This window comes from Tetrao urogallus, assembly GCF_951394365.1.
Source record: "Tetrao urogallus genome assembly, chromosome: 18".
NCBI lineage: Eukaryota > Metazoa > Chordata > Aves > Galliformes > Phasianidae > Tetrao > Tetrao urogallus.
This window is the reverse complement of record NC_136831.1, coordinates 3,840,535-3,855,481: the sequence shown is the minus strand read 5'-3', so window position 1 is coordinate 3,855,481 and position 14,947 is coordinate 3,840,535. Positions and strand designations below refer to the sequence as shown.

The 14,947-nt window shown below is 48.4% G+C and overlaps 1 protein-coding gene across 1 annotated transcript in view; it reads right to left on the bottom strand.

Moving 5' to 3' along the window:
- Nucleotides 1-653: 653 nt before the first annotated feature.
- MAP2K6 (mitogen-activated protein kinase kinase 6) overlaps nucleotides 654-14,947 on the bottom strand; it is a gene marked incomplete at both ends in the record, with an annotated part of 35,602 nt that continues 21,308 nt past the window's right edge. The window contains 9 exons of the mRNA XM_079544132.1: nucleotides 654-731; nucleotides 4,200-4,245; nucleotides 6,971-7,110; nucleotides 7,991-8,068; nucleotides 8,741-8,868; nucleotides 10,834-10,885; nucleotides 11,335-11,451; nucleotides 12,135-12,254; nucleotides 13,782-13,895. Of these exons, the coding sequence (XP_079400258.1) occupies nucleotides 654-731; nucleotides 4,200-4,245; nucleotides 6,971-7,110; nucleotides 7,991-8,068; nucleotides 8,741-8,868; nucleotides 10,834-10,885; nucleotides 11,335-11,451; nucleotides 12,135-12,254; nucleotides 13,782-13,895 (873 nt within the window). The remainder of the gene's footprint in view (nucleotides 732-4,199; nucleotides 4,246-6,970; nucleotides 7,111-7,990; nucleotides 8,069-8,740; nucleotides 8,869-10,833; nucleotides 10,886-11,334; nucleotides 11,452-12,134; nucleotides 12,255-13,781; nucleotides 13,896-14,947) is intronic.

The window sequence follows — 14,947 nt, the reverse complement described above, 5'->3', positions numbered from 1 at the left end:
CTGAGATCCTTGTCTATAAATTCTTTATAGGATGCACATTAAATATTATCCACAACACAGACACTTCTCTTCTTCCTCTTTTCCTCTGGCACCTTTTTCCCCAGCAAAGCCCTAGGACTATTGCTTGCTGTGGCCTCATTTAGCATCATCATCATCACCACACATTCATCCTCATATAAAACAGAAATCTATTCCATCAAGCACTTAACATAAATATTAAAATAATGGAAGGGACAAAATATAAATCTACATACAACTTCATGACTACCATAGCACCTATTACCATGACAAAGCAAATTCCGGTTCGGGAGGAAGGGAAAGGGAAGTAGGAAAACGTTAGGAAGAGGGGTTTTGACTGTCATTAAATATGTAAATCACTCTTAATTTTTTGTTGTTGCTGTCGTTGTTTTGCTTTTGTTTCAAGGTTACCAACCTTATTAAAATTCATTTCACTAACCAGCTCGTTCTATGTCACTATGGATACCAAAGAACCCTTTTAAAAACTTCGGCGAGGTGGGGGGTTTCTCAGAATAAAAACAAAACAAAACAAAACACGGCGACTTTCTGTTGGTGCTTCCATGACAAGTCCTGCCACGCGCCCCTCCCCTGCACCCACCAGTCCACAGAAGGGCAATTCATACAAAGTCCAGTTCTCAGTCTCCCAGGATGAGTTTGACAAAAGAGGCGACGTCTGTCTCTTTGGATTCGTGCAGGGTGAAGAAAGGATGTTGCTGGGAAGAGAAGAAGAGTGGGAAAAAAAAAGAAAAAAAGAAAAAAAAACAAACAGAAAAGTTTATTATTCACAATGCTGAGGACCGAATCTAACATCTTTTCAGACAGTCGGTGGCAAACAGTCTGTTGCAAGCATCATTTTCAGGCTGGATATTAGGAAACTTTTCTCCGAAAGAGTGGCGATGCACTGGCACAGCTGCCCAGGGAGTGCTGGGGTCACTGCCCCTACAGGTGTTGCAGAACCTGGATGTGGCACTGAGGGATATGCTCAGTGGACACAGTGGGGGTGGGCTGAGGTTGCACTTGATCTTAGAGGTCTTTTCCAACCTTAATGCTTCTATGACTCTACAATAATATTGGGCTTTCCACGTTTTACAGCTGAGACACTTCTAGGAGGCTTCACAAAGGCTGTGGATTTGTGCCACGCTCTGGCATTCTCTCTCTCCACCTTGCCCTGCCCAGGAGGGCTGACCTGGGCTGCTCTTGAAGCAACAGAGAGTACTGAACAACATCTCTAGCACGTCGTGCCCAGCAGCCTGGGAGCAAGGGAAAACCTCGCAGGAAGGCTGACTGCAGTGGGTTTTCCCTCAGCTTCCTGCTTTATCTGTGTATTTACCCTCTGGTGACTTTTGAGTCTCATTTCTTCCCTGCAATTGCTCATTCTCACAGCAGGAGATGGCTACCTTACCCCTAAATGCCGCAGAGAGGAAAGCCATCCTGGCTGGAAAGCCATCCCCAGCTGTATGTTTAACTACTTAATCGTGACCAACATGGGAAGACATCCTGCCAGAAAATCCTGCCTGCATTTCGGCGCAAATGGAAAAATATGTGGAAGGATTAAAGTACACAACTGAATACCCCCAGAAGCTCCTTTCTGCTAGCACCAGCAACTCACTTTGTACCAGGGCCTGCAATGCATCAGTCAAAGCCAGCTTCCACCTGAAATCACCAAAACACTCTTTGACACCCACTGTCTTGGCAGTTAATTGTATTTATTTGTATTGAGAGTGTTAAAGAGAACCAAATGGCAGCTGGGGCCCTGCAGGGCTTGCAGGCAACCCCGGCTCTGTGTAAAACATAGCTGTGCTTCCCATACACAGCCTGGGGGAGCTTGGTTTGATTCCCAACTCTCTGCACTCAAGACGGATTTTTAAAGATATTTTGGGGTTTGTAGGGTTTTCTAAAGCTGCCATCACCCCAGTCCGTGAGAACTGGCTATGTCAAACATCTATGGCAGCGGACAAGTGGAGGGAGAAGAGGGGCAGAGAAAGGAGACTTTCCAAGGTGGGCTTGAGAGCAAAGTTATCCAGCAACCAAAGAGGCAGCTCTGAGCAGCCAGAAAACAAGCCAAAGGCACAGCAGCAAGGAAGAGGAAGCGCAGTTACGTGGGAAATAGAACTGAAAGGGGTTGTGGTAAGGATTCAGACATAATTTAAGGTCTCCCTGGGTCAGACAGTCACGGGAATTAAACGTCCTGAATAACTCTCAATGTTATTCAGAGAAATGACCCAAATGGCCTGCTGTATGATTATCCTATCGAGATGCCACTGCTTTCACACTCCAGCTAACTCACACCTAAAGCAGTGCCACCACAGCCCAGATGCACCCACACCCAAGACATGAGTGGCAGCAGTGCCCTCCAGCCCTGTCTGTCTGTGAACCCAACCCCTCTGCAATGTCTGAGTCTAGTTACAGCACAAACCCCCCCCGTGGTGGTGGGAAGTGCTGCCTGCAACGTGCAGACCACCGGGGAGGAGTCCTGCAGTAGTTTCATGCTCCACTTCACCTGGGGAAGTGGTTTTTTAAATGAGATTAAGCATCCGTATCAGTTTTCCTGATGCTCAAGATAGCACAGAGTCATATTTTCCATGAGAAACCTCAATTCCACAGGAAAGCAAGGGAGCAGTCTTGGTCTAAATGGCAAGTCCAATCCAGTACCACAACTTAATGCCATAACAGAGAGAGGAGGGATTAAAAAAAAAAAACACAACAGAACAGCAACCCTCAACCACAGGACCTCACAACATTCATGTCAGCCATAAAATACCACAGCATTGAGATACTCTGGAGAGGTGATCCAAGAACCTAATTCAATAGAAATGCACTCGCTTGCCAATGGGTATTAATGCTGCAACAGACAGAGCTGAGCTGGTGAACCTTTTGATAAAAGGCCATTTGGCAAAGTTCAGAAGTACACTTAAAGTATGTATGTGTTTATTCAATAGTAATTAAAAAAACAAAAACAAACAGAAAAAAAGAAAACAACGTAAAACTCAAGCCTCCTTTTGTTTGAAACCAGTATTTGGGCAAACTGTGTGTAAATAGTTCTATATATAGAAAAACTGCATTACAGGGCCCAGCAAAAAATGCCACTGGAATTATTTATTGCTTCCAATTCACTTTTGAAAGGTGCGTCGATTTCTGGCATGTCTTGCAGCCAGAGAACACTTTCAACCCTGGCACCTTTGCACCATGGAGGTCCCAACAACTTCAAGCAGAGCAGCAGTGAGGCTGGGGATGTCACCCCCTGGGTGACACAATGCACATCCTAAGGGCAGGAGACACCAATACCCAGGGCACAAAGTTAGGCACTTTCCAGCCTTTAGCTGTCAATCAGATGACAGTGAAAAAGAGACGAGATGCCTGAGTGAAACACTGGCTTCCCAAGCTCCCCTGCTTTTGGTCAGCTTTTAGCAGCACCAGGATCAATACCACAACATCAGGAGAGAGACAGGCCATGAAGCTGTGGAGCCCTGGCAGAAAAACCTCAGCACAGACCATCCTGTGCCAGCTCCAGCCCAGAGCTGACTGAGTTACGTCAATGTCTGCACTGCTGGAAGTTCCTCTGCAGTTAAGTGCATCTGACTTCGTAGCCCTGCACTGCTCTACATTTCCTTCGTTGTGAGCCTTTATCAGCATCTTCTTCCTCAGTTATTCCTCCTCCCTAGATATGCTCACAGTCTCTAAGCAGCAGACAAAACTCAATAACCGGAATTATTAGTCACAGACTTGTGTCTGTCCCTAACATTCAGAAATCACTCTGTCCAAAGTTTCCTCTCCCAACACACCATGACAGGAGAGCTCAAGAGACCGCTCCATTCCTGCAGCCCTCATGTTGTAAGCACTTGGCTTCAGTGTTTGAAGCCATCACACAAACCCAAGAGGAGGACTTTACCCTTGCTAAGTGATTCTCTGCAGCCTCGTTCTTATCCCTTAGCAAATCACTGTTTTACACTTTTTCTCCACTGGTCTGACTGGAATAGCACTTGATTGACACCTCCAAGAGCATCACTGTCTTGCAGCACCTTCCCAAGACACTGAAGTGCCAGCATCCTCATTTCTGTTATGAAAATTGAGATGCTGAGCATCCCAAATCACAAGCCACTTTTGGAAACCCTGAGTTCAGCATTTCATTACAACCCACCTCAGCTCTGAACCAATACACCGTTTAATCCAGGCATACTCACCATAAGCTCTGGATATGTTGGCCGCTCTTTGGAATTCTTCTTCAAGCTTTAATGAAAAGAAAAAAAAGAAAATTGCTCATTGTTACACGCTGCATGATAGTTAAGCAAGCCCATAAGATCACACTGTGACAAAAGCAAGGCTTCAAGTCCCTGTAGAGTAAGTTCAGCCACTTATCCATACACTAAGCAAACAGCTTAGCCATTGAGGACACCTGCAACAAACACACACCAGTGCTCTAGGCCCTGGGTCTGCAGACACTTCACAACAGTTAATGCTCTGCCAATTGCTGGGGACAGATACAATTGGTTTTTTGGGTACCATCCAGTAGGTCAGCTGCTACAGGTATGGCTGCAACCTTTGATTGGGAGTGGCGACCGAGTGGCTCCAAAGCACATGTACAACTATTTGTTTATCAGCCCGCTGTTATCAATGGGGACGGTTACATGGGACATCCTTTTTTTCTCCTCTCCTACAACAGATGGCTCTGGAGAGTTGTAGCTGGAAGTTATTTTGGTTTCCCTCCTGCAGAAAATAGTTTTTAAAAGACAGGACGTAATCGCTGCTCACTTCCTGACAGTGTATTTAGGGGAAAGACACTTGGAGCAACTTGAAAAGATCTTCACACACGTACACGTCGGTGGCGGGGAAAAGGTGTCACACTGAGCAAAACAAAAGTGAGAACCTCGGTGATGATAAGTTGCTCCTCTGCTGGGATTTGACGGAGCCCAGAGGAAGCAGAGTACACACACTGAATAGATATTTCCTGCTTGCTGTGTGTAGTGGGCTCGTGTTCAGTGTCATGTTGTGAATGAACAGAGGAACCTAGTAACGATACGTGCCAATATCGACGAACTGGAGGTACGGGATGTGTCACATCCTCTGGGCTGAAAAGCAACCCAAGCTGAGATGCTAAGGTGCATTTCAAGGTTGGGCGTGTTCAGAAGCAGGATTTGGGTATAGTCCTCTTAATTTAGACCCTCTACAAACAAAACCCTTATTCCCAGGTTACTAATACCAGGAAATTTGTTGATACTTTACTGATACCCATGTAAATCTTTGGGAACAAAGAGCGTATTTGGATCTGATGCTAGCTCAGATGTCCCAGGAACTTCCCTGCATTAGCTACAGGTCATGAGAGCTGCATCACCCCACACAGCATATGGTGCAGTTCACTCTGCCACCTGTTGAACTGCAGATAGCCTTAAACCAGTCCTCATACACTGACTTGAAATGACATGGTCTGCTGTCAGACAGCACAAAACCACTACAGTCCACAACCAAAGTGCTCTCCTGATTCCATGCAACTCTACTGAGCTGAGGGGCCTTCAGTGATCCTAGATGGTAGGATTTGCAAAGAGAGGAAAAGCCATATGCCCCACAGAGCACGAGCTTTCAAGATATAAGTGCTGCTCAGCAGGGTCATTCTTCTCACTGCAACCACCATAAACAGCAGAGAATTTCTTGTTCCTAAATCAGCCCAAGGCAATATCTGCAAGAAACCATGCTTGCAAATGCAAAATATGCCTCCATTCAGTGGGGAAGAAAAGCCTGCCTGGCACAAACAGGCAACTTAGCAATAACAAGCAGTGAGCCAGCAGCACGGGAGATAGGCAGCTGGTCCAAAATCCCAGCGTGGGTCTTGAAAAAATGGTGGGCATTCTGCAAGAGGGGTTTTTCCAAGCCAGCTCCCACCTCCCAGAGACACAGAGCAGTGTGGGTGTGTGCAGGTATTCCCCAGTGTGGGTTGGTGCAGACCAATACAGGGACCTCGAAAACATGTTTGGACAAGACTCCAAAGAATCCGAGTGTCGGTACTTAAAGTTCCCAGGCAGGAGTGGCTGATAATCCCCTTCCTGGGTCACAGCAGAGCCTGCTGGGCTCCAGGCCCTGACACTGGCAGCTCAGGAACAGGCTCACATTTCTGTATTTGTCGATCTGCCGTCCTTTCTTGGCTGCCCCGCAAACCACCATCCACCTGCCAACTTGGCAAGCAGCGGATGGCACTGCAGTGCCTGGAAAATACAAATGCCTCCCAGGCGGTTTCCAGGGAAGCTGGAGGGAGAAGCAGTCAGGAGCCGTGGGGCTGCTGCCAGCTCTCTGTGAACCATACGACGAGGGCAGCTGTGAGTCTCCTCGGGTGCTGGGAGAGCCTGAGCTTTCACGCAGCGCTGCCGGCCTCCAGACAGCGCTCATCTGCTCCAGCCCTTTTCCTACGACGCAGCCAAATTCTCCTGCTGCTTCCAGCTCTGAATCCTGGGGAAAACAGAGCAGCAGCCGGAGGGCCCCGGTAGCGGGATGGCCGTGGATGGGGCCATCACGGGGCAAGCTCTGTGCTGTGCCTGCCCTCGGTGCTGCTTCCCTCTGGAGCAGGGTGGCAGGAGGACACGGCCATTTCTGGGCTCTGCTCACCTTTCCTGTTCTCCATTGCTAACCCTGTGCTGCTCATACAGAGACAACCAGCTGAGAAATCCTCCTTAATCCCTTCCTCCCGTGTCCTCTAAAAGGCTGAGCCCGGTCCTTAAGCCGGCAAGGCCATCGCAGCCACCACCATCACACCAAGGACGCGCAGTCCCAGCCCAGTGCCAAGGCTCAGCGCAGCTCAGCCCCGATCCTGCAGGTGTGAAGGCACAGCCCTTACCCTGAGAGGTTATGGTCCACAACCATCAGGCTATCCCCTTGATGCGGGGATGGGGACAGCACCTGCCTTCCTCAGCCTCAGCTGGCTGGGACCTGCAGGGCCAGGGGAGAGGGTGAAGGGTGGTTTGTTTACCATTGCGAGGTAAAATCGACGAATTCTGCTGAGAACTTGTCCGCCGGGAGCTGCGGCGACGGCTCCTCCACCACCTGCTTGAGCTGCTGGAAGGGCGTCCCCCAGGAGTCATAGGGAAAGCGCAGGATGGCCAGCTCGATCTGGGGAGACAGCACCCAACCTCAGCCCTGCAGGACACCCCACTGCCACCCCATAGATTTGGACAGCCTGTGCTCCCACCCATGCACCCACAACACCCATGGTTTGGCTCTGTATAAACACGTGGCATCTCATCACCCCACCAGGCTACAAGGCATCACATCTTGCATTTTACATCCCCCAGTATATAAGGAAGTCCTGAGGAGACCCAGCAGCCTCCAAATTCAGTCCTCCCCACTGCCATCCTGTTGCATGTCACTGGGGAGAGGTTTCAAGTTAAAAACAAAAACAAACAACAAAGCCATATTGCAAAGGGTACCTGTGCTATAAAAAGGCAACTGATGGCCTCCCCCTAAACACTGCTTTTCCTGGTGTGCAAAATGTATCATCAACACCCAATGCCTCCTCCTCCAAGAAGACTTTACTAAGCGCTCAGTGCTGGGAGTGCTGTTTCAGATTGGAATCCAACCTGCTGCACTGATGGATGCTGTTGCCTTAGCCCATGCTGCCATCTCCCGGCTGCCTGCAGCCACCACAGCACAGCTGTCCCCATCAGGGTGGCATGTTGCAAGGACAGCCACAGGTTGGACACTCAGTGGTTGGCCAACGGCTGGACATCCCTGGGGGCCAGTCCTGCCATGCCAGTGCATCCAAAGCAGCAAGGATTTTGCAAAGCAGCTCCATCCCCCTTACCCTTGACCCTACCACATACTTAGTGGTATCTTGTGGAGCTGTGTACCCCTTCCCACCCTATCACATTCCCAGGGAACCACTGCCATCAGTGTCAGGGAGATATGGGGAGGAAAATAAATACACAAAGCACAGCCAAGCCTCCAGCACTGCTGCAAGCCCCAGATTTCCCTACCATTGTGATCCCCCTACCATCGTGATCCCCAGGCTCCAGATATCAGATTTGACGCTGTACCCCTTCTGGTTCAACTCCGGGTTAATTCTTTCAGGCTGCAAAGAGATGTAAAGCAGTTAAGAAAGAGGGACGGACCCAGTGCAGTGCCTGCACCCAGGGCTCTCTGACCTCAGAGAGGTCTTTCAGAGATGTCAGGCCAGTGCCACATAGCCTATGCTGCAGCTTGCTCCCTTGGCCACTGTGGCACCAGATGCAGCCCTACATCTTTGTCAGTAGGGGCAGCAGTGAAATGGGTCAACAGAAACACTTGGTACCTGCACCAGGGAATGGGGTGATGCAAGTGATGCGGCACATCTGGCACAAAAAGGAGTGATGAGCCTCAGTTCCTCAGGACTGAGCTCACTCTGTGCATCCACTCCATAGAAAGCAAGTCCAAAGGAGTGTTTTCCTCCCAGGAGAGTACTGTTATCCCCAAAAGGGCAAACTGCAAAAGTGCAACAGGGAGTAATTACAGAGACTTCCCAAGGTCATGGGGAGGCAATAAGGCAGCAGGAAGCTGTGCCCAGGAGACCTGATTTGACCTGTGAGATTGACCTCTATCTCTGCTCCTTCACAAGCAGTTTCAGGGATATGTCTTCCAAAACGAGGCCCCAGGACAGGCTGGTGGCTGATCCTTCCCCCTTTAGGACGACCTGACACCCAGGCTCATGTTCCTCTGGCTGTCCCACAGCAGCTTGCACATGCAGCTTTTCAGCATCTCAACTTACAGCCATGTAGGGTTTGCATCCTGCATCCATGGTTTTAGCAACAGAGTCAACGAGGTAACCGCTAATCCCAAAATCGCACATTTTCACCTGCCCCTGCGTATTGATCAACACGTTAGAGGGCTTTACATCTGCAAGAAGGAACACATACCACAGTCACTGTCACGCATGGGTGGCTGAGCCAAGCCAAAAAAGCCAAAGAGCTTCCTATCAGCAGAGGGCACCAAAGGTGCCCACGCAAACCCCAGCATTGCACACAACAGCAGAAGCCCAGCTGGCTGCAGGGACTGCACATCCAGGTGACTGACTCATGGGCCTATTGTATGTCCTGCGTGTGTCCTTTCACTTGCATACTCCTCTCACTGGTTTGGGGAGGTGAGAAGAAACCCTGTACACAGCCATTATATTCCAGCAAGCCAGGGATGACCACGGACATCAGAGCGCTCACAGGGAACAGCTCTGCAGAGCTGAAGACATCTCTAGGGAATGTCTGTGCAAGGCTGGAGCACTGCTGAGCCTCCAAGTGAAGCTGCTCTCGTGTCAGGACAAGGAAAACCCACAGGGCAGGGATGACAGGCAGACAGGAGAGGGTGAAGAGCAGTGAGGGTCGCAGTAGAAGAAGGAAGCAGTAAACTGAGATGAGGATCAAGATTTCAGAAGTGGCCTCTAAATTTAAAGATCCCAAGCTTGAAGGCAGTGTTAACAGCAGCAGGCGTGTGGGTGCTCCACACCTTATGGAAATCAGGCAAGCATCTCAGCTATTTATTACTGCCAGATTTATCTACTTCCCATCACGGCCTTGTAATCCTTGGTGCCTTCGTGTTTGCATAATTCTCATGAAGGTGGTTATAATCACCATCAGCAAGGGAAATTAAGGCACAGAAAGAACCCAAAAGTGATATCCGGCTTGGAGTACAGGGGCTTTCCTACGCAGTGGGGAATCCTCCCTGCCTGGGCTACTCCTAGATGGAATTTCAGCACAAAGTCCTTTTGCTGATCTGATTTATAAGCCCAACACAGCCCTTCTATCTTCTCTCACCCCAGGTCTGATCCTCAGAAGGGAACAATCTTGACACCCAGAAAGAAGAGGTCACTTCTGCAACAAGGTCATCTACCTACACGTGATAAACTATGAAAAAGAAGAGCTGAAAAGGAGACCAGAAGCTGCTTTGTGTCCTGCTCTTCAGAATTGAGTGGATTACAGATTATTAACAACCACTCTCTCATCAGTGTTTTGCCAACAAAAGCCTCAGGTAGCTGAGATTCTCACCCATCTGTTATTATCTCAAAATAAGATGGTTTTCAGTGGAAATCAAACAAGCAAACAGAAATCCAGAAGCTGAGCAGCATTTTTCCACCCACTGCAAACGACACAGAAGGCAGAGCTCAACCTCCAGCCACATGCAGTATCTACAGAACACAACCACTTGTTGGAGCTGAACTGTTCCCTTTGGACACCCCTTGGCCCAGCAGTCACACTCTAGAGAGGGCTTTTTCCTCCTCATGATAAATTGAAAATGATTCTTTAGAAAGAAAGGGATCAAGCAGCAACGCTGCAAATTTCTTTCTTTCATGGCATCCATGAGATGCAAAAAGAGAAATGCTTAAAGAGAATATTCAAGAGTTCACATGAAGCTATGTTCTATGATTCTATGTTAAGTAGGGAACACACTGCCCAGCTAGTGTTTGGGGAAGCCCACAGAAGGGGATGGGGATGGTTAAGTCACTACCAGAATGGAGAGGCCTGCACAAAGCCTGATCCAGAGCACAGCAAAGTCAGAAGGAAAAGTCTGCTTTAATTTTGCAGAAGTAGTGAAGCACACCGTGGATTCAGACCACGGATTAAGGAAACGTAATCCAGAGCAAACAGCTCTTTCTCTGCCAACACAATCAGGCTGGAGCCCACTTCTCCGCTCCAGCTCCAGCTCCAGGTTGGAGTTTTTAAAGAGCAAATCAGCAGACATTTCTTCTGACGTGGCTTTTGCTAGTCATAAAAGAGAGCATCTGGGGTACTTTGGGAGCCCTGCGCCCGGCTGCGAGGCCAGCCCTCAGGAGGCTGATGGGACAGACAAACAGCAGCACAGCCTGGCTCTTACCTCTGTGGATCACGGAGAGCTTACTGTGTAGATGTTCTAGTGCTTTTACAATCTGAAAGAACAAATCTAGAGTGAATCACAGCTGGTAGCACTGCGGTGGGGAGGCAATGCTGACTGCCTTCCCCCCCATCCTCACTGGACCTGCCTGGAGGGAAGGAGCTACATCTCTCCTGTGTCCTGCACCCTGAGGTGACAGCAGGCACCCAGGGATTTCCCAGAGTGTCAGAATCCTAATGGGAAGGTAGAGGAGCTGTGGGGTCATCCCCACACCCAATACTGTGCCGCCTCTTAGAGGCAGTGTGCACAGGCACATTTGGGGGGTATTTATGGCTCATAAATGACATCACCCAAGACCAAATACTGGAAGCCACCTAGAAACGTCCATATGGGCTGGCCTGTGGACCTTGCCCAGTGCAAACACTGCTGGGAGGCTGGTGATGCAGGACTTGGCTCAGAAAAGAAACATCCTTTTCCTTCCCTCCTCGCCCTGCTCATACTCACAGAGACGGCTATTTTCCCTAAGATGTCCTCAGGAATCGTCAGGCCTTTGTCAATGACGTGCTTGTAAAATTTGTCCAGTGAGGTATCCATCAGCTCCATGCAAATCCACACGTCTCCCTGGAGGATAAAAAAAGCAGATATCTGCCTATGGAATGGATCACCCTTTCCTTTCACGTGCAATCATCATCTTCAGCGCTGTCCTCCTTTGCTGTTCTGTTTGCCTCTTTCTCTGTCATCTAAAAGTCATTCAGCGAAACTGAACTGGGCATTCCCCTTCTCGTCTCCCCAGCTGGAATTAAGTGCCATCCACCTTCCCTACCATTTAAAGTTCATTTTCTGCTGTCTCTTCCCAAAGCAGAGCCTCTGTAATTTAGGAGTCCTGAAAGTTATCAGGACTGAGGTTCCTTACATGCTCAGGTCACTCTGCAAATGCCCAGTCGGGAAACATTCAGCTCTGCAGAGCTGCACTTAAACCTCTTCAATAAATCTTGCACTTCTTGCTTTCCATATTTTAACTCCATGTGGAGGAAATCAAGGACAATTCAGGACAATATTAACACTAAGAGATCAAGCTGTAGATCAGCATCATTGGCACCTGGGCATCCCCACCACACACATTCAGCACCAAGCCCCTCTCTGCTCACCAAATAAGAGTAAATTAAAGACCTTCAGCTCAAGGTTGAGCAAATTCCAATCCTACCATACCTCATATCTAGTTTAAACCCTTGCATGTGGAGCAAGCCCAGGCAATTCAGAGCCTGGAAGAGGATCCAGCATATTCAATTTGCAGGGTGCCATACCTCTCGGAAAAGTGCTCCATAGAAAGTGACGGTGAAGGGGCAATCTACTGTCCTCATGGAGATATCCAGATCCATCAATAACCTCTTCTGCTCTTGGCTGTTCACCGTGGCTCGGATGCGCTGGAACACAAAGCATTTCAGCATTGGCTGGCAGCATCTCTGCACCATGCTGCTGTAGCTGGTGGTGTCCAGGCAGACCACCATGTCTTGACATCACGCCTTTACCCTTTGTCACACCTCTGTCATTGGCACATCCCAAGCACAGCCACCCAAATGCCACAGAAGGTGGATGAAGAGGTCTCCTCACCTCAGTTCAAAATGCAGGTGGTTTTGCTCTTCCCTACAAAAGTCACCCATTTTTACAACAACCAAAAGACTCTACAACAGCTGTGACTTAAGAGAGGAGAAGGGAGGAGGAAATCAAATTCTAGGCTGGTGGAAAGCTGTGACTTTTGGAGCTGTAGTGCACATCTATTCCAACACCGGACTTTGGGATAAGATGGCATCATTCTCAGAGCCCAAGGCCATGTGCTCCTCATGGTTTGGCATGTGGGCACTTCCCAGTCATCCAGGGAAGAGATGTCATCTGTGTGGAACACCTGCAGCCCCTCAGTAGGGAAGCACTACGAATGGGCTCAGCACACATCACACATGCATTTAGGCTTCTTGATTAAAGCAGCTCAAGATCAATAATGATGGAATTAAACATGGCTTAGTGGGCATAGTTGTTATGGGTTGACGGTTGAACTAGATGCTCTGAGTTGTCTTTTGCTACCTTAATGACTCTGTAATTCTAAGATTCTATGATTCTATTTAGTTCTGCAGATGCAATAGCCCGAATGTCCTTGCCATATCTTCTTCCATCATTCTCAAAGAGATCTTTTGCAGTATGGTGAACAAGAAAAGAAAATGCAGAGCATGGAGGCCCTGAGACACATCCCAGCATCAACAGCAAGGTTTAGTCGCAACAGAGGAGCTAAGAACTTCCTTTCAGTTTGCTCATAGCTTCCAGTTCTGCATCTTTTTTTTCGCCTTTTTTCTTATTCTGAAAGGAAATTTGAGCTAAATCTCAGTCCTGTAAAAATTGGCCTTTCCCAAGGTACAAATTTTCCCATGACTATTTCCTTCAGCTGCAGGCTTATGAGTCAAAGCTGCTGTTATGAAAACTTTTCATAATAGCATCAACAAACCTGTCGTGAACCAAGACCCCACTGCAGCAGACAAAATGTGGAGAAAAAAAAAAAGCAAACAAAAATTCCCCATTCCAAAGAAACTAAAACAGTACCAGCTGAAGAAAATGATCTTATGCAACTGAATTTACAGTACAGTCTTCTTTGTAAGCACTGTGCAGAGGTCTGAATTGAGGTTTGTTAGAAAAATACATGCATACTTTAAAGAAATGATGGCAAATTGCTTCTAGAATCCTAGCAAAGACAGACTTGTTGCTACCCAGATGAACCGTGATGCTTGAGCTACATTATGTATCATTCTTCTTCAGCACACCCAATTTTTTGTTAAATGGGGCCCGAATCTACTGAATGTATGAATCAGCACTCCTTGCCCCTGAGAAGAAAGAAGATTCCAATTGGAAAGAATTGGTCCAGGCATGCGTACAACACACACAGAAAGCATGGAGGCTCACTCTACCTTCACTGCCATGATCTGCCCGCTAGGCATGTGCCGCATCTTCTCCACCACCCCGTATGCACCTCGTCCCAGCTCAGAGATGGGCTCCAGGTCATCAGCTTTCACCTCAAAGTTCTGTGGGGAGAAAGCCATTAGCAAGAAGGTGGCTGCAAGGAGCATCATTGCCCTACAACCTAACCCTGAGCACGTAAATTCATCTCAACTGGGAACCTCCCCATCTGCTCCATGAGGCTACAAACAAAACCATGGCCCCCAGCAGCTGTATGGAGGGTTAACGACTTCACAGTAATTAGCAGAGCTCTGGGGTAGATGCAGGAAGGAGCACTCCTTGGTGGGATGCCGCCTGCATGCTCCCACCCTTCACCTGCAGCCTCCCCACGCGTTAGGACATGGGATGGAAAACCCCCCAGCAGCCTCCCGCCTGGAATCACCTTCAGTTTTCCTATTTCTTTTTTTACATTTCCTCCCTCCTCCTCCTCCCCCAAACACTCAAGGAAGCATCCCTGATTTGTTTCAAGGCTTATTTCTTCAGGCCTGCAGATGGCCCAAAAGCTAGCCGAGTGTGCCCCGATTGTAAACCACAAAGGATTTATTTTGTCTAGCCTTGGAGGTCTCCTTCTGCTGGCCTTACACAAAGGATAACTTTGTTTGGAGCCTTGCATTTTAACCTGCCCTTCTCCCTTCTGCTGTGATATTGTGCAGCAGCCCTATTTCTTCTTATTTTATTTTTTTTGCTTATTATTATTTTTGGATCTTTAAAATATGCTCTCACTACTAAAACCAGCCATTCTGTTTGCTGAACGCACCACCACATCAGTCAATCATCCTACAGAAAGAAGCGGGTTATAATGAACTGATTCACAGCGCATAATCCCACACCGTTTTTTGCCTGCGCAGCAGAAAAATCCTGCAGTCCGACCCGTGCCTGCAAGGGCCCATACACTGTGTTACTGTGCTCAGGCTACATCCCCTGCACAAGGAGCCCTCCTCAATATTTCTGCTTGATTTAAGCATCGCTGACTGCCTGACACTGCTGCTACTGTTCCATGGGACCCTCTCCAGGAAAGCTCTTTGACGTGCTCCGAGTTCTTCCAATTAGCAGGGAAGTTTAAAGGGAGAAGGGGAAAGTGGATTTCTCCAGGGATTGGGGTGAGTGTAGGAAGAGG